General features: G+C 33.7%; 1 protein-coding gene across 8 annotated transcripts in view; it reads right to left on the bottom strand.

Annotated features, from left to right (window-relative positions):
* CATSPERE (catsper channel auxiliary subunit epsilon) overlaps positions 1-19,780 on the bottom strand; it is a 183,207-nt gene extending 163,427 nt beyond the window's left edge. For 6 of the 8 annotated variants that reach the window (XM_031966977.1, XM_031966976.1, XM_031966979.1 and 3 more), the window contains exons 1-2: positions 19,232-19,777; positions 3,975-4,023 (exon numbers count right to left, since the gene is read on the bottom strand). In XM_031966977.1, the coding sequence (XP_031822837.1) occupies positions 3,975-4,023; positions 19,232-19,404 (222 nt within the window). In that variant the 5' untranslated portion in view covers positions 19,405-19,777. Of the gene's footprint in view, positions 1-3,974; positions 4,024-19,231 lie in introns of all 8 variants that reach the window. The other 2 variants (XM_031966983.1, XM_031966978.1) reach the window with 2 other exon arrangements.
* Positions 19,781-21,503: the final 1,723 nt, after the last annotated feature.

Raw genomic sequence — 21,503 nt, 5'->3', positions numbered from 1 at the left:
TCAAACCACAAAACAAATAAGAAAGAAATTAAAGAAGTAAATAGAATATTAGAAAAATTAGGTATGTTGGATCTTTGGAGAAAATTGAATGGAGATAGAAGGGAATATACTTTCTTCTCAGCAGTTCATGGAACCTATTCAAAAATTGACCATATATTAGGACATAAAGACCTCAAAATTAAATGCAAGAAAGCAGAAATAGTAAATGCTTTCTTTTCAGATCATGATGCAATAAAAACTACATTCAACAAAAAGTTAGGGGGAAATAGACCAAAAAGTAATTGGAAACTAAATAATCTCATCTTAAAGAATGATTGGGTGAAGCAGCAAATTATAGATACAATTAATAATTTCACTCAAGATAATGACAATGATGAGACATCATACCAAAATTTGTGGGATGCAGCCAAAGCGGTAATAAGAGGGAATTTTATATCCTTAGAGGCTTACTTGAATAAAACAGAGAAAGAAAAGATTAATGAATTGGGCTTGCAACTAAAAAAACTAAAAAAAGACCAAATTAAAAACCCCCAATCAAATACTAAATTGGAAATTCTAAAATTAAAAGGAGAAATTAAAAATATTGAAAGTAAAAAAACTATTGAACTAATTAATAAAACTAAGAGTTGGTTCTATGAAAAAGCCAATAAAATAGATAAGCCTTTGGTAAATCTGATTAGAAAAAGGAGGGAGGAAAATGAAATTAGTAGTCTTAAAAATGAAAAGGGAGAACTTTCCACCAATGAAGAGGAAATTAGAGAAATAATAAGGAGTTATTTTGCTCAACTTTATGCCAATAAATTTGATAACCTAAGTGAAATGGATGACTACCTCCAAAAATACAGACTTCCCAGACTAACAGAGGAGGAAGTAAATTGCTTGAATAGTCCCATTTCAGAAAAAGAAATAGAACAGGCAATTAAACAACTCCCTAAGAAAAAATCCCCAGGACCAGATGGATTTACATGTGAATTTTACCAAACATTTAAAGAACAATTGGCCCCAATGCTATATAAATTATTTGATAAAATAGGGAATGAAGGAGTCCTACCAAATTCCTTCTATGACACAGACATGGTACTGATACCTAAACCAGGTAGGCTGAAAACAGAAAAAGAAAATTATAGACCAATCTCTCTAATGAATATGCTAAAATCTTAAATAAGATATTAGCAAAAAGACTACAGAAAATCATCTCCAAGATAATACACTATGATCAAGTAGGATTTATACCAGGAATGCAGGGCTGGTTCAATATTAGGAAAACTATCAATATAATTGGCCATGTTAATAACCAAATTAACAAAAACCATATGATCATCTCAATAGATGCAGAAAAAGCATTTGATAAAATCCAACATCCATTCCTATTAAAAACACTTGAGAGTATAGGAATAAATGGACTTTTCCTTAAAATAATCAGCAGCATCTATTTAAAACCATCAGTAAGCATCATATGTAATGGAGACAAACTGCAACCATTCCCAATAAGATCTGGAGTGAAACAAGGTCGCCCACTATCACCGTTACTATTTAATATTGTATTAGAAACGCTAGCTATAGCAATAAGAGCTGAGAAAGAGATTAAAGGAATAAGAATAGGCAATGAGGAAGCCAAATTATCACTCTTTGCCGATGACATGATGGTATACTTAGAGAACCCCAGAGATTCTGCTAAAAAGTTATTAGAAATAATCCACAACTTTAGCAAAGTTGCTGGTTATAAAATAAACCCACATAAGTCATCAGCATTTTTATATATCACTAACAAAATCCAACAGTCAGAGTTACAAAGAGAAATTCCATTTAAAGTAACTACTGATAATATAAAATATTTAGGAATCTATCTGCCAAGGGAAAATCAGAAACTTTATGAGCAAAATTACAAACCACTTTTCACACAAATTAAGTCTGATCTAACCAATTGGAAAAATATTAAATGCTCTTAGATAGGGCGAGCAAATATAATAAAGATGACAATATTACCTAAACTAATCTATTTATTTAGCGCTATACCAATCAGACTCCCAAAAAACTATTTTAATGACTTAGAAAAAATAACAACAAAGTTCATATGGAAAAACAAAAGGTCAAGACATTATGTCAGGATGTCTTAGCTTATAAACCCTAGACAAAGTAGCAAAAACTCCCTTACCTCCCCCTCAAGATTTCTTTTAGGATGAGTGAAAAGAAAGTGGCTTGGAACATGAACCCAGATTCCCAAGGGGAAGGACTCCCCACTTCTCTAACAATACCTGGATTGGAATATTCTGCTCTCCTACTCACCTCATCAACAAAGCCAGTAGGGGCAGAACACCCTCCATCTTTTAATGGGAAAATTAGGCAGCTTTTGAGGGTTAATATCCTTTTCTAACAAATTGCCTTCATCAGACACATGTGACTATAATTAGGGTAGCTAGGTGGTATAGGGAATGGGGCACCAAGTTGGGAATGAGGAAGAACTGGGTTCAAATTTGACTTCAGATATTAGCTGTGTGACCCTGGGTCTAGTCACTTCATCTCGAATTGCCTCAGTTTCCTGAGATGTAAAATGAGGATCATAATAGTACTTCACAGGATTGTTGTGATGAAATAGTTATAAAGTGCTTAGCAGAGTACATGGAATATAATTATTGTTGTTATTGCTATTGCTTGTCCTTAGCTCTTAAAGAGGAGCATAGCATCAGTGAAGTGATACTATGACATGCAAGTTAATTGAAGTGAGGTTTGGCTGTACAAGGTCACCTACTTTATTTTCGCTTCTGGAGCTACCTGGGTCCAGTGGCAAGATATAGATAATGATGACTGAGATGGCTCCAGATGCAATGGGAGATCCTGGCCTTTTTAAGCTAAGGTCTTTTTTTTTTTTTTTTTTTTTTAACCAGGTCTCATTTTGACTAAGAAAACTGCCAATTCAGTGAGAAAAGTTGATAAGAAAGAAATGAAGCAAAAAATGCCTCATTTTTACCTAGTCAAAAAAAGACAACCTGGGAGGGGAAGATCCTCAGGTGTTTTTGCCAAAACAAAAACAATTGCTATTTACCTTCACTGTGAAGCAATCTGGGTCCAAGTGGGACTTGGCCTGGGATCTTTTGTTTGTCAATTTATGAGAACCAGGGTAATTTGTCTTTAAAGCTTGGTCCCTTACAAAGAAATCTAGCCAGTAAACTCCAAGATATCTTGGGAGGTTTAAGATAAAAATTTATATTCCTTTGGGCAGAGCCCTCATAGGAAGATAAATGGAAGAAGAGAAAGAAAGAAAAAAAAAGTAAGTTGTGTTACCTGGTCCTCAGTGGGGCAACTCCAACCCACAAAGGTTGTTGTTTGGACTTTGTTCTTAAAGAAGACCCTGATCAGGAAGTGATACCATGATATGCAAGTGAATTGGATTTAAGTAAGGGAGGGTTGTGCAAAGTCATCAGCCTCAATTTCTTCTCAGGAGCCATCTTGGTTCTCAGGGCAAGAGATATATCAGGACAACTAGAGAAGGCCCTGACATGGCATATAGTAGTCATATAATACATGTTCATTCTCTTCCCCATCCTTTCAAAGTTGTCTTTGTTAAGACTGTTGAAATTTTAATTCAGAGACTGGTTAAAAGTAAATAATGAACTAATCAAGAAACTAGTAAACAATGATTAAAAAAAAAAAGTTGGAATAACCATCCTAATGGAATCAGACTGTTGGGACAAGTAAATAAGTGTTCAGTATCAGGATTTTACTTTTTCTGTCTGAATCAAGAAAAATAAAGGTATAGTCTTTATCAAAAGGTTGGAATAAGCCTTTATCTTTCTCCTCCATGACTAAATGTAGGGAGAAATTTTTAAATTGGTGAAGAATAGCAGCTGAAAGCTGCCAATGGTAGAATACAAAGATCACTTCTGTTTGAGTCCTCAGTTGATTTATAGAATTTTGTACAAATAAACATCATTACTCAACTTTCATTTTAAAAACTCAAATAATTGTATACTTACAGTTGTTCTGGTGTTGAAAATAGAATAAGTTTTGGTATTTGTTCTATACCTATGGGAAAAAAGTATGAAATATTAACATTTATGTTAATTTTCCCACAAAATGTCAATACTTGATTTAGTAGATAAATATTAGAGAGATGCCTGTGATCAAAAAGTTAAATATCTTTCCTACCTATTTATTAGAAGTAGTATTTGAACTTCTAAAGTCTAAAGTCTTTGCACTACTCACTTTCATACAAAATAACTACAGTAAAAATTATGTCAGCCTATTTATTAAGGTGACACCAAGAGACAGACTAAAACCTCAGGATAATCTAAAGACTGAAAATTTCTGGCTTGTTTGAATATGTCAGAGAATGAGCTTTGCTCAGCACAACAGTGGGATAAAAAGAACTCAAAAGGTCTAACACCAGCAGGGAAAGGGAAGAAGATAAGCATTTATACAGCACTTACTATGTGCCAGGCACTAAGGACTTTAGAAATAATATTTCATTTGATCCTCCAACAATCTTGTGAGATGGGTGTATGATTATTTCCATATTATAGTTGAGAAAAATAAGGCAGAGTGATTTAGAACTAATTTGAGGTTGGATTTGAATTCATGTATTTCTGACTCCAAACCCATCATTCTATATATTGCACCACCTAGCTGAATCAGCTACAAGAATCTTGGTCAGGTTCAAATTTGGTATAAAATGAAATAGTTGCAAATCATTTGAGATGTTAACTAAAAAAAGTGTGTTTTGATTTAACAGAGCAAGGATATAGAATAAGGATGCTGAGGCCTTTAGTTTCTATATATATACAGTCTCTTTCATCTCAGTATGGAAACTATCTGATCAGCAGGGCACAGTATGATGACTTGAATGATCCTCAAATATCCATTAACCCAGAGAGTCTTTCACTACCATGTGGAGTTAGGGATATTGAAAAGGAATGTCTTATTTTCTTAGATGACCAATAAGTTATATCAAATAAGGCTAAAATTAAACAACTTCCAAGAAGAGTTTTGTCACTTTTAAAGAAAAGGTAATCTAAAGGTAGGGGGAAACCTAGCAGATATCACAAGAATAAAAAGTTTTAGAAAGCAATGTACTGAAAAATTAGAACCCCTGAGTTTTTTTACTATTAAAAAATGACCTTCATGTATACTTATTGTGTATCTAAGTTATATTTTAATATATTTAACATCTACTAGTCATCCTGCCATCTAGGGGAGGAGGTGGGGGGGGTAAGAGGTGAAAAATTGGAACAAGAGGTTTGGCAATTGTTAATGCTGTAAAGTTACCCATGTATAAATCCTGTAAATAAAAGGCTATTAAATTAAAAAAAAAAATGACCTTGAAAACAAGATGAGGAAACAATTCAGGAAATACTGGACTCACAGAAAACCATGACCAACTAAATAAATAAACAACAACAAAACCCCTCTAGTTAAGTTATTTCAAAATAACAAATGAAAACTGTCTAGAAGTATTTTAAAAAGTGAATAAAATGAAAGTATGAGTCAGGAGGTCACATCCTAAAAGAATCCTCACAATGATAATATAAATGAATTATCAGCCAAAATTCATGGTTTCTAGACCAAAAGAAAAAATATAAGTAACCAGGAAGAAAATGGTTAAATAAAAGAAAACTGCAACTAGGACCTCATAAGATTTTGCAGTAATATTATCACATACAAAAGCAGAAGAAAAGGCTCTCAAATGATAATTGCTGATCTTGAAAAGCTAAATGTAGTCCTATAAGCACATATTATATGTGTGTGTGCATGTGCATTCGTACATGTGCTTATGATGTATATATACATACACATCTTTATTAGAACAATTGAATTCTAAGCTTTCCTACCCAAAGGTGGATTACAAACAGCAGAAATGAGAGAAACTTGGAAGGATAAATACATTTGGACTTTTTAAAGAGATTAAATGATAGGGAAGTGCTTACATCCTATTCAAGGGAGAAAGGATCACTGTCATTTCAGAACTCCACAGCCTCCAAGAATCAGAGATCAACAAAAGATAAATTCAATTGTGTTGTGTTGGATTTTATTTTATTTTATTTCATTTTAGAGAGTAAAGAAAAGGGAAGAAAAAAATAAACTAACGAACGAGTAAGAGACAGGAATTATTTCTTATAATTGTGGTGTATCAGAAGGATATATAAATATGAAGACTGGATAGGTGAAGCACTACATCTCATGAACCTCATTTTCATCTGATCCAAGATGGTACAAATATAGAATTTAATGCATAATTAAATTACATTCAAGAAATAAGTGGGGACAGGGTTAGGAAAGTCAGTTGAAGAAAGAATTAGTGCTTGGGTAAAGATTAACCATAAGCAAGACATATTTTAGTTGTAGAAAGTACATTATTATCATGGGCCAGAACTATGAACTTGAAACAAGGTGTTAAGTCAGTGGAATTGATAAAGACAGTAGTAGTTCAGTACATGTACTTAGTACTTAATATAGTTCTACAAGATTCATACCTATGATAAGAGAGCATATAAGCTTTGACAAACTCAGTCAGAATCAGCATTAGGAAAGACAGGGACCCTGGTGGTGGTCCTCCTGCCTCCACCATAGAAACCAAGACACATTCAGGAGGACCTCAAGAAAGCTGGCCCATGCCCCAAGCAAGGAGATAATAAAGGATTTGGATTTTAACACCTGGCTGTTCATGTGGTGATTACTCTGAACTGAAACAAAGGCTGCTCCCAAAGACCCCAAGGAAACCAAACCAAGGAGAACATTACACATTATAATGAGCATTAATTTTTTATCATTTTCTTTTTAAAATTTATTTTATTTTAAAAAGCAGAATAAGGAAAATTAAAAAGGAATAAAAAAAAAATAAAACAAAACAAAACAAAGCATTGCCATGTGCTTAGCAGAACAGAGAGGATTCAAAATGTTTAACAAATGCCAGTTCAAAAAAGTATATATATTAGTAGAAAAAATTTTATTCATGAGTGTCCATCTTTTCTTTATTTCCTTATAAATTGTTCTTTTGTTCTCTCTTTTTTACTATATTCTTTTTTGCCTCCTTTCATCTCCCTTTCCCCCAAGCAGGCTATAGTTAAGAAAGGATACATTTAGATATACATATTTACATACACATACATACACACCCCATCTTCCTCACATACACATAACTTTCTTATACCTTCTGACTTTTAATTCTATCACTCCCCCTTGTTTATAGATTTTGGAAGGTGCTATACTCTTCCTGTGTGTGTGTGTGTGTGTGTGTGTGTGTGTGTAGTGTTGCCTATTTAACCCATTCCCCATGTGAGTTGATTTTTAGACTAGCCCAATGCCTCTGTGTCTATTCTTCCTCTGCATCTTATTTGTAATTATTTTATCTTAACTCAGCTCCAATCTTTCTTTAGAGCTACAATCTTAAACATGTTATACATTTTCCTTGTAAAAAACAAAACAAAACAAAACAATTTGTCCATGTTAAGTTACTTGAAATTGATCTTTTATAAGTTAAATTTTCTATTAAGTTTGAGTTTGGTTGATATATAGTTCTGAATATCTGCAAGTTCATTAAATGTCCTTTTTTGCTTTTCTTTCAATATTACAGATAATTTTGCTGGATATATTTTTGGTCACAGGTCTAGTTCTTTTGATTGTTAATAGATATGATTCCAAGACCTAAGGTCTTTTGGCTTGTGATAAATCCTGTACAATGTTAATCGTAGCTTCAGCATATTTGAATTGTTTTCTTTTTCTTGTTCCTTGCAAAATTTTCTCGTTGCTCTGGGGGTTTCAAAATTTAGCAATAATATTCCTATGTGCTTTCTACAAAGGATCACTTTGAGCTGGTGGAGTGGTTTTTTTTTTTTTTTTTTTTTTTTTTCTCTTTCTACTTTCCCATCAAGTTCTATCATTCCAGGACAATTTTCTTGGATTGTTTCTTGCATTATTGTGTCAAGCTTCCTTTTTTTATCACAACTTTCAGGCAGTCAATTTTTCTTATGTTTTCTCTTCTTGATTTGTTCTTCAGATCTGTCATTTTTTTCTTAAGATGTTTCATATTCTGTTCTATTTTTTCCTTATTTATAATGTTTTGTTATTTCTTGGTGTCATAGCTTCACTGGCTTCCCCTTGCCCAATTCTGATTTTCAAAGAGTTATTTGCATTATCATTAATTTTCATGTATTTCATTCATTTCTGTCTCCTTTTTCTAGTTCATTAACTTTTCCCCCATAATCATCTTGCTTTCTTTTATGGTTTTTATTATTTTTAGTTTTTCCTCAATGTTTCTCATTTGATTTTTAAATCCTTTTTTGAGTTCTATAAATTCTCTTTAGATGAGGAGTCATTTCACCTTTCTCTTTTGGGATTGAAGAAGCTCTTTTCATTTCATTGTCCTCCTCTGAAGATGAATACTGGTATTCTCTGTTCCCTAATTTCTATTATAGGGTTCTTTTTTGCTGGTTAATTTTTTTAAATAAGAGGTATTATTGTAAGCACCTCAAATCATGGGGTGGAGATATGGTACCTCTAGCTTCACTTGAGCTTTCCCCTCTGACCTGGAATCCCAAAATAAGAGCTCTGCCCCTTAACAAGTGCCTGCAGCCAGCAACCTATCTGCTCCTCTGATTCCTTTTTATCCAAGACCACAGCTGGGCCTGGTGTTCCTAATTTATTCAGTCCTACTGGACTCAGACTCTGATTCTACACACTGTCCAGGAAGTGAAAGTTTCTGTGGTTTCTGCTAAGTCTTCAGCCACAGTCTGCTGACCACAGGACTCCCCACTTGATGTTTCTTTGGAGTTACCTTGGAAGTGTTTGCACTTTACATTGGTTAATGGAGTCTTCAGATCTTCTTGAGTTGTACCTGGAGAACCTCTGTTCTGCCCTGTCTTCTAGATTTTTTACCAGTCCATGTCTTCACAGGGTGCAAATTTGTTCTATTTGTAGGGAAAATATGGAAAGCTTGAAATTTACCAACCTACTATGCCATCTTCCCAGAATCCTCCCTTCATCATATATAGGAAGATCCAAGAAAAGCTTGAATGGTAAATGTGATCTCAGATAAGGCAACAGTAACGCATACAAATAGCTAAAAGAAATTTGCAGGCAACCTATATATGATGTTTAAAGGTACTATATATAATTGAACAATATTTATAGTTAATATATATATATACCAATATATATATATACCAATATAATATATACCAAGTGTCATGCTGATTGTTCAAAGAAAAGCTAATGAAATTTTAGGGTGAATCAGATAGCAAAATAATAATTGCTGTGGACTAATGTGCTCCTTTTAAGATAACAAGATAAATAGGAAAGAGTTTAAGGAACTGAATAGAATTTTAGAAAAGTTAGGTTTAATATATCTCAGTTTTTGAATGGGAATTATACAGAGCACTTTGGAGGGGACAATTCTGGGAAGATGGCAGAATAGATGAGTACATTTCAAGCTCTTCAGATTGCCCTACAAACAGAACAAATTTGTACTTAGGATGAACATAGACTGGTGAAAAATTAAGAGGACTTGGGGTAGAACAGGGTCCTTCAGGTACAACTCAAGAAGATCTGATGAAAGACTCTAGACTGGGGATCAACCAAAGTGAAGTGCAAACACCTCCAGGGTAACTTTTTAGAAACTCCAAGTGGGGAAGCTCTGGTGCAAGTTGAGTCAGACTGGAGCCTCAGCTTCAGACACAGGAACTTTTACCTCTGGCACTGGACAAGAAAGAACCAGCCCTCTTGGTGAATACAGAAGCAGTGGAGCAGGATGCTGTTGGCTATGGGCACCTATAGGAGAATGGAGCTTTTGGTTTGGGGTCAGAGGGGAGAAATGAAATGAAGCTAGAGGTATCATCCTCTAAACAAGGATTAGAAGTGTTTATGCTAGCAAGCATTTTGATATATATATATATATATATATATATATATATATATATATTAAATGAGCTTGCAAAGAAGAAACTAACCATAGAAATTTATCATGGGAATAGGGAAGAGTGGAGTTCATCTTCAGAGGAGAACACAAGCAAATAAAGCTTCTTCTACCCCCAAAGAGTAACATTAAATGGCTCCTGCCTAGAGAGATTTATAGAAGAACTTAAAAAAGAATTCAAAAATCATAATGAAAGACATTGAGAAAAATACTAAAATAAAAACCATCCAAGAAAGCAAAAAAACTATGAAAAAAGATTAATCAATTAGAAAAGGAGCTGCAGTCTTAAAGATGAAGATAACTCTTTGAAAATTAGAATTGGGCAAGGGGAAGCCAGTAAAGCTATGAAAGCAAGAAATAACAAAACAGAATATCAAGAATAAAGAGAATAGAACAGAATATGAAACATCTTATAAGAAAAACAATATATCCGAAGAACAAATGAAAAAGAGAAAATATAAAAATAATTGGACTACCTGAAAGTGTGACCAAAAAAAAGAACCTTGACACAATAATTCAAGAAACAATCTAAGAAAATTGCCCTGGAGTGATAGAACATAAGGGAAAAGTAGAAATAAAAAAAAATTCACCCATCACCACTCAAAGAGATCCTATGCAGAAAACACACAGGAATATTATTGCCAAATTTTGAAACCCCCAGATCAAAGAGAAAATGTTGCAAGAAACAAAAAAAAGGACAATTCAAATATTGTGGAGGTACAATTAGAATTTTACAAGACTTAGCAGCAGCTACAATAAATCATATTTACTGACAATTTTGGCTAGGGCCAAAAAGATATCTAGCAAAATTATCTGTAATCCTGAATTGAGAATAAAATAGATATTCAATAAATTTGCAGATTTTCAGGACTTTGTATCAATCAAAACAGAAAATTCAATATAAAAGCCAATATCAAAGATCAATTTTAAGGAACTTAACATGGATAAATTATTTATGTTTTGTACATGGAAATTCATACTATATATTTAAGATTGACTAACAATTGGATAGCTCAAAATGAAAGATTGGGCAGAGTTAAATATAATCTGACTCTAAAAAGCAAAACTGCTTAGGAAAAGGTAAAAATAATGATTATGTTATATCAAATAAAATACAGAGGAAGAATAGATTAGAAGGGAGGGAAGGCTCATGGTTCTGAAAACCTCTTCACATCAGATATGGGTTAAATAGGCAACATTATCTATATATTAGAAAGAGTATAGCACCCTTCAAAATCTATAAAGAAATAAAGGAATGAGCAGAAGGGGAAGCAAAAGGTAAGGAAGAAGATAAGAAAGGGATTCCTGAGTGCAAGTTAAGGAGCAGAATTAAAGCAGAAGAATTGGTAGGGATAGGTTAAAAAAAGAATTATATATAAACACTACAACAAGGATCAGGAGTAGAATTTACTGGGGAAAAAAATATGACTAGTAATCATTGATCCTAGACAAAATCAAACTTAAAGATTCAATCAAAAGAGGAATCTAATATGTCAGTTATACTAATATTATTGTAGATTCATGTTTACATGTGAGTAAATGTGTGTGTGGATATATATGTGTGTGTGTTTGAATATATGTGTGCATGTTATGCTATATATGTATATATAGATATAGATATGTGTGGTTTATGGGTGTGAATTTAGATGTATGTGTGTGGGGGTGTAGATGGGGTGGGTAGGGGTATGTATATGTATATATCTCCATATATATATATATGTAAATATAACTACAATTAACTATAATCTGCTTGAGAGAGGTAAGAGAGGATGAAATGGGGAAAAGAGAATAAAGTAAAAAGTACACAGCAGAGATAAAACAGCAGCCTACAAGGAAGCAAAGAAAAGATAGACACTTATTGTAAAGTACGGGCTAGCTCCCTGGAGGGTTTCAGGGTAAGCCAGAGTCAGGATGAATTAAAGTCCTTGGTCTTTAGGGGAAGAAGTGGAGGATGTAGACAAGCTCCCACAAGGATTGCCAAAGATCTTTCCTCAGTTCTGGAGTCCAGAATCTCGAGTCTCTCTCCTCCTAGTCCTGCTGCCAAGTCACTCTGACCTCTCTCACCCTACCTTCTAATCCTTGCCTATGATTCTCTTAACACCAAACATTCAGCCAGCATCAACTGTGAGAAAAGCCATTTATCCAAGCATATGCTAATAGAGTCATTGTCTCATATCAAATAGGTAATTAGTTTTAAGTGCTCAGTTGTCTGATTCAAGTACACCTATTCAGAGTTTCAGCTCTCTACAATTTATGGATATAATTTCTTCTACTATATATCCTTTCTTGAACTGGTAATTTATTGATATATCTTTTGAATCTTCCCTGATATTCTGCTGGGAACATGACAATGTTCTGTTTCATTTTAGTTTCTTTTTCTGTCTTTTTTTTTTAATAAACAATTTTTTTTTCAAAAAAGAGTACTTTGAATGGTATCTTTAAAATCTGACCATGTGCTAACACACACAAAAAAGCCATAAACAAAAAGAAAAATTTTAATATATCCTTTACTAATCATAACACATGTAAAAATATATAACTAATAAAGAGAAATTTAAAGGATTCCAATATAATTGGGGACTATACAATCCTAAAGCATGAGTGGATCAAAAATTAAATAAATTATAGAAACAATAAATTTACTGAAGAAAATATTAATATAACAATACAAAAATATCTGTATCATAAGATCTCTCTATGAGATCTTAACAGAGGAAAAAAAAAACTTACAGAAAGAATGGGACTGTATTTATCTTTTCTTGATATGAGTAATGGCATTTTAGAATAAATCTCAATTTCAAGGGAACTATCATATTTTACTCCTATGCTTTCTCTTCTTTTATTGAGTTTTTTCCAAGGCAAACCAAAAGATAAACAGAGTCCATCCTTTCTTACACTATTACCATGGTCAGTGGTAGATTAGAAGATTATAAAGTTTCTATCTATCCTCCCCTGAAGAACCATAAATGGCCCCCCAAACCAATAACTGATTATCAATTGATTATCAAGCATGACAATGTATTTTCTATTTATTTCATGTACTTGTAGAAAATGGCTCATATTCAGAAGCCCACTTATTCCAAAGAGAAATATATATCTAGATTCAGGCCATTTCCAATAATCTTGTGATAAGAACCATATATACTCAAAGAGAGGCTTATGAGAACTGAGTGTGGATCACAACATAGCATTTTCACTTCTTTTGTTGTTGTTTGCTTGAATTTTATTTTCTCATTTTTTCCCTTTTTAATATGATTCTTGTACAGCAAGATAATTGTATAAATACATATGCCTATATTGGTTTTACATATATTTTTATCATGTTTAACATATATTGGATTACTTGCCATTTAACAGGGGGGTAAGCAAAAGGTGGGGGGGGGAATTGGAACACAAGGTTTTCAAGAGTCAGTGGTGAAAAATTATCCTTGCATATGTTTTGAAAATAAAAAGCTTCAACATGTAACATGTACAGACTAAACTTTTTTATTGATTTATATTCCAAATAATAAGTGAGTTTTCTTGAATGAGATCTCTAAAACATTATTATTAAGATGAAATATTGGTAAAGTACTTCACAAATCTTAAAGCACTGTATAAATGCATAACAAAAGAGAATTAAGAGATCAACAAATTGAGCATATATATTCTTTTTAAAACTGGAAAAGTGACAAATGAAGAAATAGAAATTCTGAAGGAGAGAAAAGAGATAAATAAAACTATCACCACCACTACCAACAACAACAACAACAACAAAAAACATTGGGCTGATAAATAAAAGTTGGAGCTGAATTGTCAAATTAGCTACTTTGATTTGAAAAAGACATTTAAAGGAAAATCAAAGTATGAATTTTCCTAAAATCTAAATCTAAAATGAAAGAGAGAATGTATTATAATACCTAAGGAGGAATTTGAAACTATTTTGCTAAATTAATGACAAATAAATTAAATGAAATAGATCAATATTTGCTTTCAAAAATGGCTCAAGTTGGCAAGAAATATACTACTTAAATAATCCAATTTCAGGGAAAAAAAAAAGAAACTGGACAAGTGAGGAAATGACTCCAAAAGAAAAAAATTATCACCCAATAAGTGAATTCAATCAAATATTCTAATAATTAACTCCAATATTACAAAAATTAGTTGCAGAAACAAAGAAGGTATCCTACCAAAATATCCTATGAGACAAATATTGTTCCAATACTAAAATCAAGGAGATATAAAGAAAGGTAGGGGGAGCCAAGATAGCAGAGGAGCTCTCCCCCAAATTTCTCCAAATACCTTTAAACAATGACTCTAAACAACTTTTAGAAAATCAGAACACATTAAAAAATGGAGCAGAACAATTTTCCAGGCAAAGACAACTTAGGTCAGCAAGAAAGATTTGTTTCATCAAGGTGAGAATAAAGGTTAATCTTCTAGCCCGGCCTTGAACCAGCAAACCAGCATTAGTCCTTGGGAGTCTCTGAATAAGTGGAAGCAGATATCAATATTAACCATATTCTATAAATGCCTTACTTTCCAAATTAATAAAGGAAAAATTAACTGAACTACATGAAGGCAGGAATATAAGAGTGACAGGATATTTCAATGCTCTCTGTTTTCAACAAATCTACCAGAAAGATAAACAAAAGGACAAATAAAGAATTGAACAAATTGCTGGAGAAACTAAAAATTTAAAAACCCTTATGGCAACTCAACACTGCTAAAGAATATATATTATATATATATATGTACATATATATTTCTCAAATCACATGGAATTATTATAAAATATCTATTAGAGCACAATTATTGCAAACAAATGTAAACAAATTGGTAAACATTCTTTATAGATCGCAGAGATAAATAATAGCAATCAGTTCAGAAAGCATGAATAAAAGACACAGATCCAAATGGACATCTAATAAAAATTTAAATAATGAATAGGTTAAAGAAGAAATCATAAAAACAATTAATAATTATGAGAAAAAAAGATAATGATGAAATAATACATCATATTTCTGGAGTGCAGCTAAAGCAATTTCAGGTGGAAATTTTATCCCCACAAATATAATACTAACAAAAGATAAAAAGAAAGGATTAATAGACTAGATAGCCATTTAAAAAATAACAAGTCAACAAATAAACCAACCTAAAATGATCACAAAATAGCAGGTATTAAATATTAGAGAAGAAATTAACTGGACATCCCCTAAAACTATAGAAATGATAAGACTAATAATATTGATAAACCTTTACTCAATTTGATTTTTTAAAAAGAGGACAAAAGAAACCAACAAAAGAGCAAATAAACAAGGTAAATCACAACAAAACTAAAGGAAATGGAAAGAATGATCAGAACCAGTATACTATGCAATTAAATGCTACCAAAAAGAGATACACAAAAAAGTAGGAATATCCTCAAACAATAAATGAAATAGATGTTGTAAATAATCCAATCCCAGAAAAACAGTAGAACTAGTTATTAAAAGACTACCAAATAAAAACAATAATAACAATAGCAACAAAAACCCTGGTTCTGATGGATTCACTAGACAATTCTATTAAACTGTTAAAGAATAGTTGGTACTAATACTCTCAAGTAATGATTCTCAAAAATTGAAGAAAGCATACTACCATATTCTTTTTAATGAGACAAATATAGTCCTAATACTTAAACTAGGGAAGGATAAAGTATAGGAATACTATAGAATAATATCAATGAATATCAATTTAAAATTTTTAAAATTAATTCCTATCAGAGTACATTGATCATCAAAGAAATCATTTATCATAATTGAATTGTATTTAGACCAGGCATGCAATGATAGCTCTAATTCAGAACAATCAGTATAATCATATTAAAAACAAAAGCATTCAAAGCTACATGATTATCAAAAAAGATGGGGAAAAAGCCTTTGATAAAGTACAACCTCTCCCCCTATCCCAAACAACTCACAGACTATATAGGCATAGAGGAACTTTTTTAATATCATAAAAAGTATGTATCCAAAACCCCAAATAAGCAAATATGAAATGAGTACACACAAGTTTTTCCAAGAAAGGAATGAAGCAAGGATGCCTGCTTCCCTCACTATTATCAGATACTATTCTGTAAATGCTAAAAATAGCAATAAGATAATAGAAATTAAAATATAAAGATAGGTAAAGAGGAGATAAATCTATTTCTATTTACTAATGACATGATTTTTTTTTTTAAATCCTGGGGAATCAGTAAAGATATTGAGACAATTGCTTCAGCAAAGTTGCAAAATAATAGGGACCAAGAGACAAATAATATGAAACAAAATCTCATTCCAAATCTATATGAAATGAATAAAATACTTGGGCATCAATCTACCAAATCACATAAAATATTTCCATAGATATAATTATAAAGTTCTTAAAGAAATAAAGAATCTAAATTGCTGAAGGAATGTTCACTATTAAATAGCAGGAACATGACAATAGGAATGAAAGTTAATTTAATGCCATATCAGTATAAATTATCAAAGAGGTATTTTACAGAATCAGAAAAAAGTAACAAAATCCATGTGGAAAAGTAAAGGACATAAAGAATCAAGCGAAATAAGGAAAAGAGGTAGCACTATTGCAGTACAATAATATTAGTATAGGAGATCTTCATCTCAACTGCAGGGAAAGGTAGCCACTCCCCTCTCCCTTTCCCCTTTTGTAAAGTTATTTCTCATTCTCTTTTAACTCTTTAGTTTGTCTTCTGACCTCATCATGGAACTGAAACTGCTCTCTTCAAAGTTGCCAATAATGTCTTCATTGTCAAATGTAATGAACTTCTCAATCTTCATCTTCCTTGACCTCTCTGCAGCCTTTGACACTACTAATCATTTCTTTTGAATACATTCTATTTTTCATGACATTTTTTTTCTCTAGCCTGGTTCTTCTGATTACTTCTGAGTCTCTTTTGCTGGATCTTTGTCCAAGTCATCAACACTAAGAATAGATGTCCCCTAAGGGTCTGTCCAGGGTCCTCTTGTCCTCCTATACTATCTTAGTTGGTAATCCTATCAGGTTCCCATGGATTCATTTCCCACCAAGCTACTTTCCTGATCTCCAGTCTGGAATCATCAATTGCCTACTGGACATCTGAAAGTGTATGCTCCATAGGCATTTTAAATTTAGTATGGTCCAAACAGAACTCACTTTTTTTCTCCCCAAACTCTCTTCTCTTCCAAACCTCTATTACCTTTATGCTAACATCCTGATATTTTGGGTTAGGCAGACTCACAATTCTTTTATTATTTTTATTATTATTATAGCTTTTTATTTACAAGATATATGCATTGACAATTGCAATTCCCCCCCCCCTTCCTCCCACTCCCTCCCCCAGATGGCAGGTAGACCAATACATGTTAAATATGTTAAAGTATATGTTAAACACAATATATATATATATATATATATATATATATATATATATATATATATACATGTCCATACAGTTATTTTGCTGCACAAGAAGAATCAGACTTTGAAATAATGTACAATTAACCTGTGAAGGAAATAAAAAATGCAGGTGGACAAAAATAGAGGGATTGGGAATTCTATGTAGTGGTTCATACTCATTTCCCAGAGTTCTTTCGTTGGGTGTAGCTGGTTCTATTCATTACTGCACTATTGGAACTGATTTAGTTCATCTCATTGTTGAAGACAGAGCCACGTCCATTAGAATTGATCATCATATAGTATTATTGTTGAAGTATATAATGATCTCCTGGTCCTGCTCATTTCACTCAGCATCAGTTCATGTACAGACTCACAATTTTTGATATCTCTCTCTAATCTCATTTCATTTACCCTGTAAATTAATCACATCACTTCTTCTACCTTTGAAGCATCCCTTGTATAGAACCCTGCTCTCCATTTTCACAGCCTCACAGGAAGTTTTTAAAGATATTTCTTGACAATTGAGAAGAAGAGACTTCAGGATGGACTGCAGATAGAACAAAGGGAACAAAGGGAAGGGAAACAGAAAGAGATTTGATCCAGAGCACAAGGAGAATTAATCTTGGCAAAGAAGGGCCAAATCAACCAAAAGAAAAACCACCCCCAAAACATTCATTTAAGCACCTATTGCTTGCAAGATACTGGGAATACAAATTATTTCCTGCCCTCAACGATCTTGCTTCCTTAAAAATTAAAGAATAGGGGAATAGGAGTATGGATAAAGATGTAGAGATATTGAAATCTGGGGTAGGAGAAACCAGACAACTCACCTTTATTTTCTTGGTAAAATCGGATTTTGTAAAGGTCCTCTGCCAAGAATGGAAGATAAGTTGCCCAGAAAATGGTTATGAGACTCTACTTTTGTTGAAGATCTTCCTAATGTGACTAAGTACTCTTTTCTGTCTTGCCTTAGCAAGTATAATATTCTGACTATAGCTGGATTTTTTTTTAACACTAAAGATGTAGCTTTTCTTTTCTCAAGGATCATTCTGAAGTTGAGTTCTCCACCCAGAATTCTAGTCCTAAATGCTAAAGGATATTAGGCTGAATATGCATTAAACTCAGAATAAAAAGATATATAATAAAGTTATCGGCTTATTTATCCTTTTATGATAGATCTCAGGGAAAAAAAAAACATCGAGCAACTGATATTTACAGGTTTCACTTTATATAAGTAAAGATAAACTGATAACCATTTCAGTACTTAGAACACAGGGGGATTCACTGGGTAAGGAAATCTCCCGTTCACCTACCCCTCACTTTTTCCTGCCTATTACTAGCCAGAAAGGGTGCGTTAGGGTTTCAGTGAGACAGAGATGATTTACATCATCTTGTTTCATCTTCAAAACAATCCTGTGAAATAGTCGACTAGTATTTTATAAGTGATCGCTGAAGTGCAAAGGCAAAACCGTTTCTCCCCTCGAAGAATTGACGGAGTGAGTGAGTGAGTGAGTGAGTGAGTGTGTGTGTGTGTGTGTGTGTGCGTGTGTGCCTTAGTCTGATAGCTCCTTCCTTTTTTATATAAAGCACTGAAGAGCTCCGTTCTCCCACGGATTTTTAATTAAATTAGGTATATTGGTGCTGTTCACACTTAAATCTCATTGTTTGATTCCATTTTTTCAACTGTTTGCAGAAGGATGAGTTCTGAGGAAAAGGAAAGCTTAATACGGAAATGGGGTCATCGGGATAGGAGTACTAAGATCAGCGCCTTTCTCCTCTATCTTCGATATGGAACAGAAGGGAAATAAATAAAAATGAATTGAACTGAACCCATTTGATGCCCAAGTTTCCCACGGCGCGCAAGAGCCGCCTGCAGCTCCCGGAGAGAAATCGCTCACCCCTTGCCCCAGGTTAATCCGTTACCTCCACAAAGCTGAGCTGTAACCCAGCAGTAATAACACTCCCGCAGCTACGACTTTCTTCCAAAACATGGCGAGGAATAACCTTATGTTATAGCGGCCGCGGCTGCGTTTTCTTGCCGCATCTGAAGTCGGCAAGCTGCGCCCAACAGACCGGCCGCGAGGCCAAGAGCTCATTGGGAACCTCGCTCCCAGCCGTTGCCTTCCGCTGCGTCGGGGAAGGGAGAGAGCAAAATCAAAGCACAGTAGTTAGCATTCGATCCCCTTTCACTGGCAAAAAGGCGGGCACCTAGTAGTGTCATGAAACCTAGAGGTTGGATGTCCGTGTAACCTACAGCCGTGTTAGCCACGAGGCTCTCATTGTGGGAAAGAGACATTACTTTGAAGTTTCTGAGGGAAAGGACTAGTGGAATTTATACAGAATGAAGCGGGCTAGTTGACTTGTAAGTTTTCTGGTAAAGCCTCAGCATCTGAACGAGCGTTATTAACGTATTATGGACTAGACTAGAGAAGCAGAATAAAGGACTACCGGCCTCGAAGTCGGGCTAAGCTTAGTACAAGTTCCACCTTCCATTCTAAAGGGCTGCGTGATTCTGGGTAAATCACTGACTCCAGATGATTTATTGTCTTGTAGCTGTGGTGGGGAGAAGCTCCTCTCCTCAGTGAAATTACGGGGTTTGATCGGGGTGGGAGGGAGGAGAAGAGGAAGCAAAATCTACCCTGCAGTGATTAAAAACACTACCAATTATTGAGATTGTGGGAACTCTTTCCATTCAATTAATACCAAAACTGGGAAGAAACTTGGTGTCTTAGGGAGGTGCTATACTTTCCCGGGGTTGGGGGTGGGGGAGTGAGAAAATGGGGAAAAAGTTGTGTTCCAAGATCTTTCACAAATTATTTCCTCACTTTGGGCTTCAGCTTCTTCACTTGTAAATTTGGGGGTGGATTACATCAATGATTGAGGAAGAGTGTGAGTCTGAAGAATCACAGACTTTGCGTCTGGAGAATAGTTGATAAATAAACGAATATCTCTTTTCACGTTGCCTTCTTTGGCCTTTGGCTTAAACATATACTGTACTGAATTTAGCTACTAATGATAAATATGTGAACCCATGATTTTACATACTCCTTTCCTAATTATATGTGCCAGCCCACTCCTAAGGAGTGGCCAAAAGTTAATGTGTCCCAAAATACGATGGCAGGTATCAATTGGAAGGTAGGGCAGCCAAAATGTATGCCAACCCAAGGATAGAAAAGGGCAGCTGCATGTGTTTTTTAATTTCAATATTTTATTTTTTTCAATTACATGTAAAGTTTTCAATATTCATTTTTGCAAGATTTTAGTTCCAATTTTTTTTCTCTCTTCATTCCTTATATTCTTCCTCCTCAAAACCATAATCAATCTGATATAGGTAGTACGTTCCATGAGAAAGAAAAAGCAAACCAAAAAACCATGGTGAAAATAGTATGCTTCAATACACATTCAATCTCCATAGTTCTGTTTCTGGATGCAGGGAGCTTTTTCTATCTCAAGACTATTGGAATTGTCTTAGATCATTCTATTGCTGAGAAGAGCTAAGTCTATCATAGTTGAGTTTTTCATCACATAATTTTGCTGTTTCTGTGTACAATGTTTTCCTGGTTCTGCTCACTTCACTCAGCATCATTTCATGTAAGTCTTTTCAGGCTTCTCTGAAATCAGATTACTCATTATTTTTTAATAGAATAATAAGATTCTATTACATTTATATACTTATTCAGGGATTCCCTAATGAATAGACATCTGCTCAATTTCCAATTCCTTATCACCACAAAAAGAGCTACTTGCAACATTTTTGCAAATGTGGGCTCTTTTCCCTTTTTTATTATTTTTTTGGGATATAGACCCAGTAGTGACACTGCTGGATCAAAAGTTATGCATAGTTTCATAGCCCTTTCCAAATTGGTCCCCAGAACAGCTGGATCAATTCACAACTCCAATAACAGTGCATTAGTGGTACACTTTTCCCACATCCCCTCCAATATTTATCCTCTTTTGTCGTCATCTTAGCCAATCTCATTAGGTATGAAGTGGTGGCTCAAAGTTGCTTTAATTTGCATTTCACTAATCAATGGTGATTTTAAACATTTATTCATATGATTATAGATGGCTTTAATTTCTTTATGTGAAAGTTGTCTGTTCATATACTTTGATTACATTAAATTAAAAAGATTTTACAAAACAAAACAAATGTAGCCAAGATTATAAAGGAAGCAGAAAGATGGGATAAAATTTT

The sequence above is a fragment of the Sarcophilus harrisii genome, chromosome 4 (genome assembly GCF_902635505.1).
Source record: "Sarcophilus harrisii chromosome 4, mSarHar1.11, whole genome shotgun sequence".
Taxonomy (NCBI): domain Eukaryota; kingdom Metazoa; phylum Chordata; class Mammalia; order Dasyuromorphia; family Dasyuridae; genus Sarcophilus; species Sarcophilus harrisii.
The sequence above is the reverse complement of the archived record's forward strand: the minus strand, read 5'-3'. Positions and strand labels throughout refer to the sequence as shown.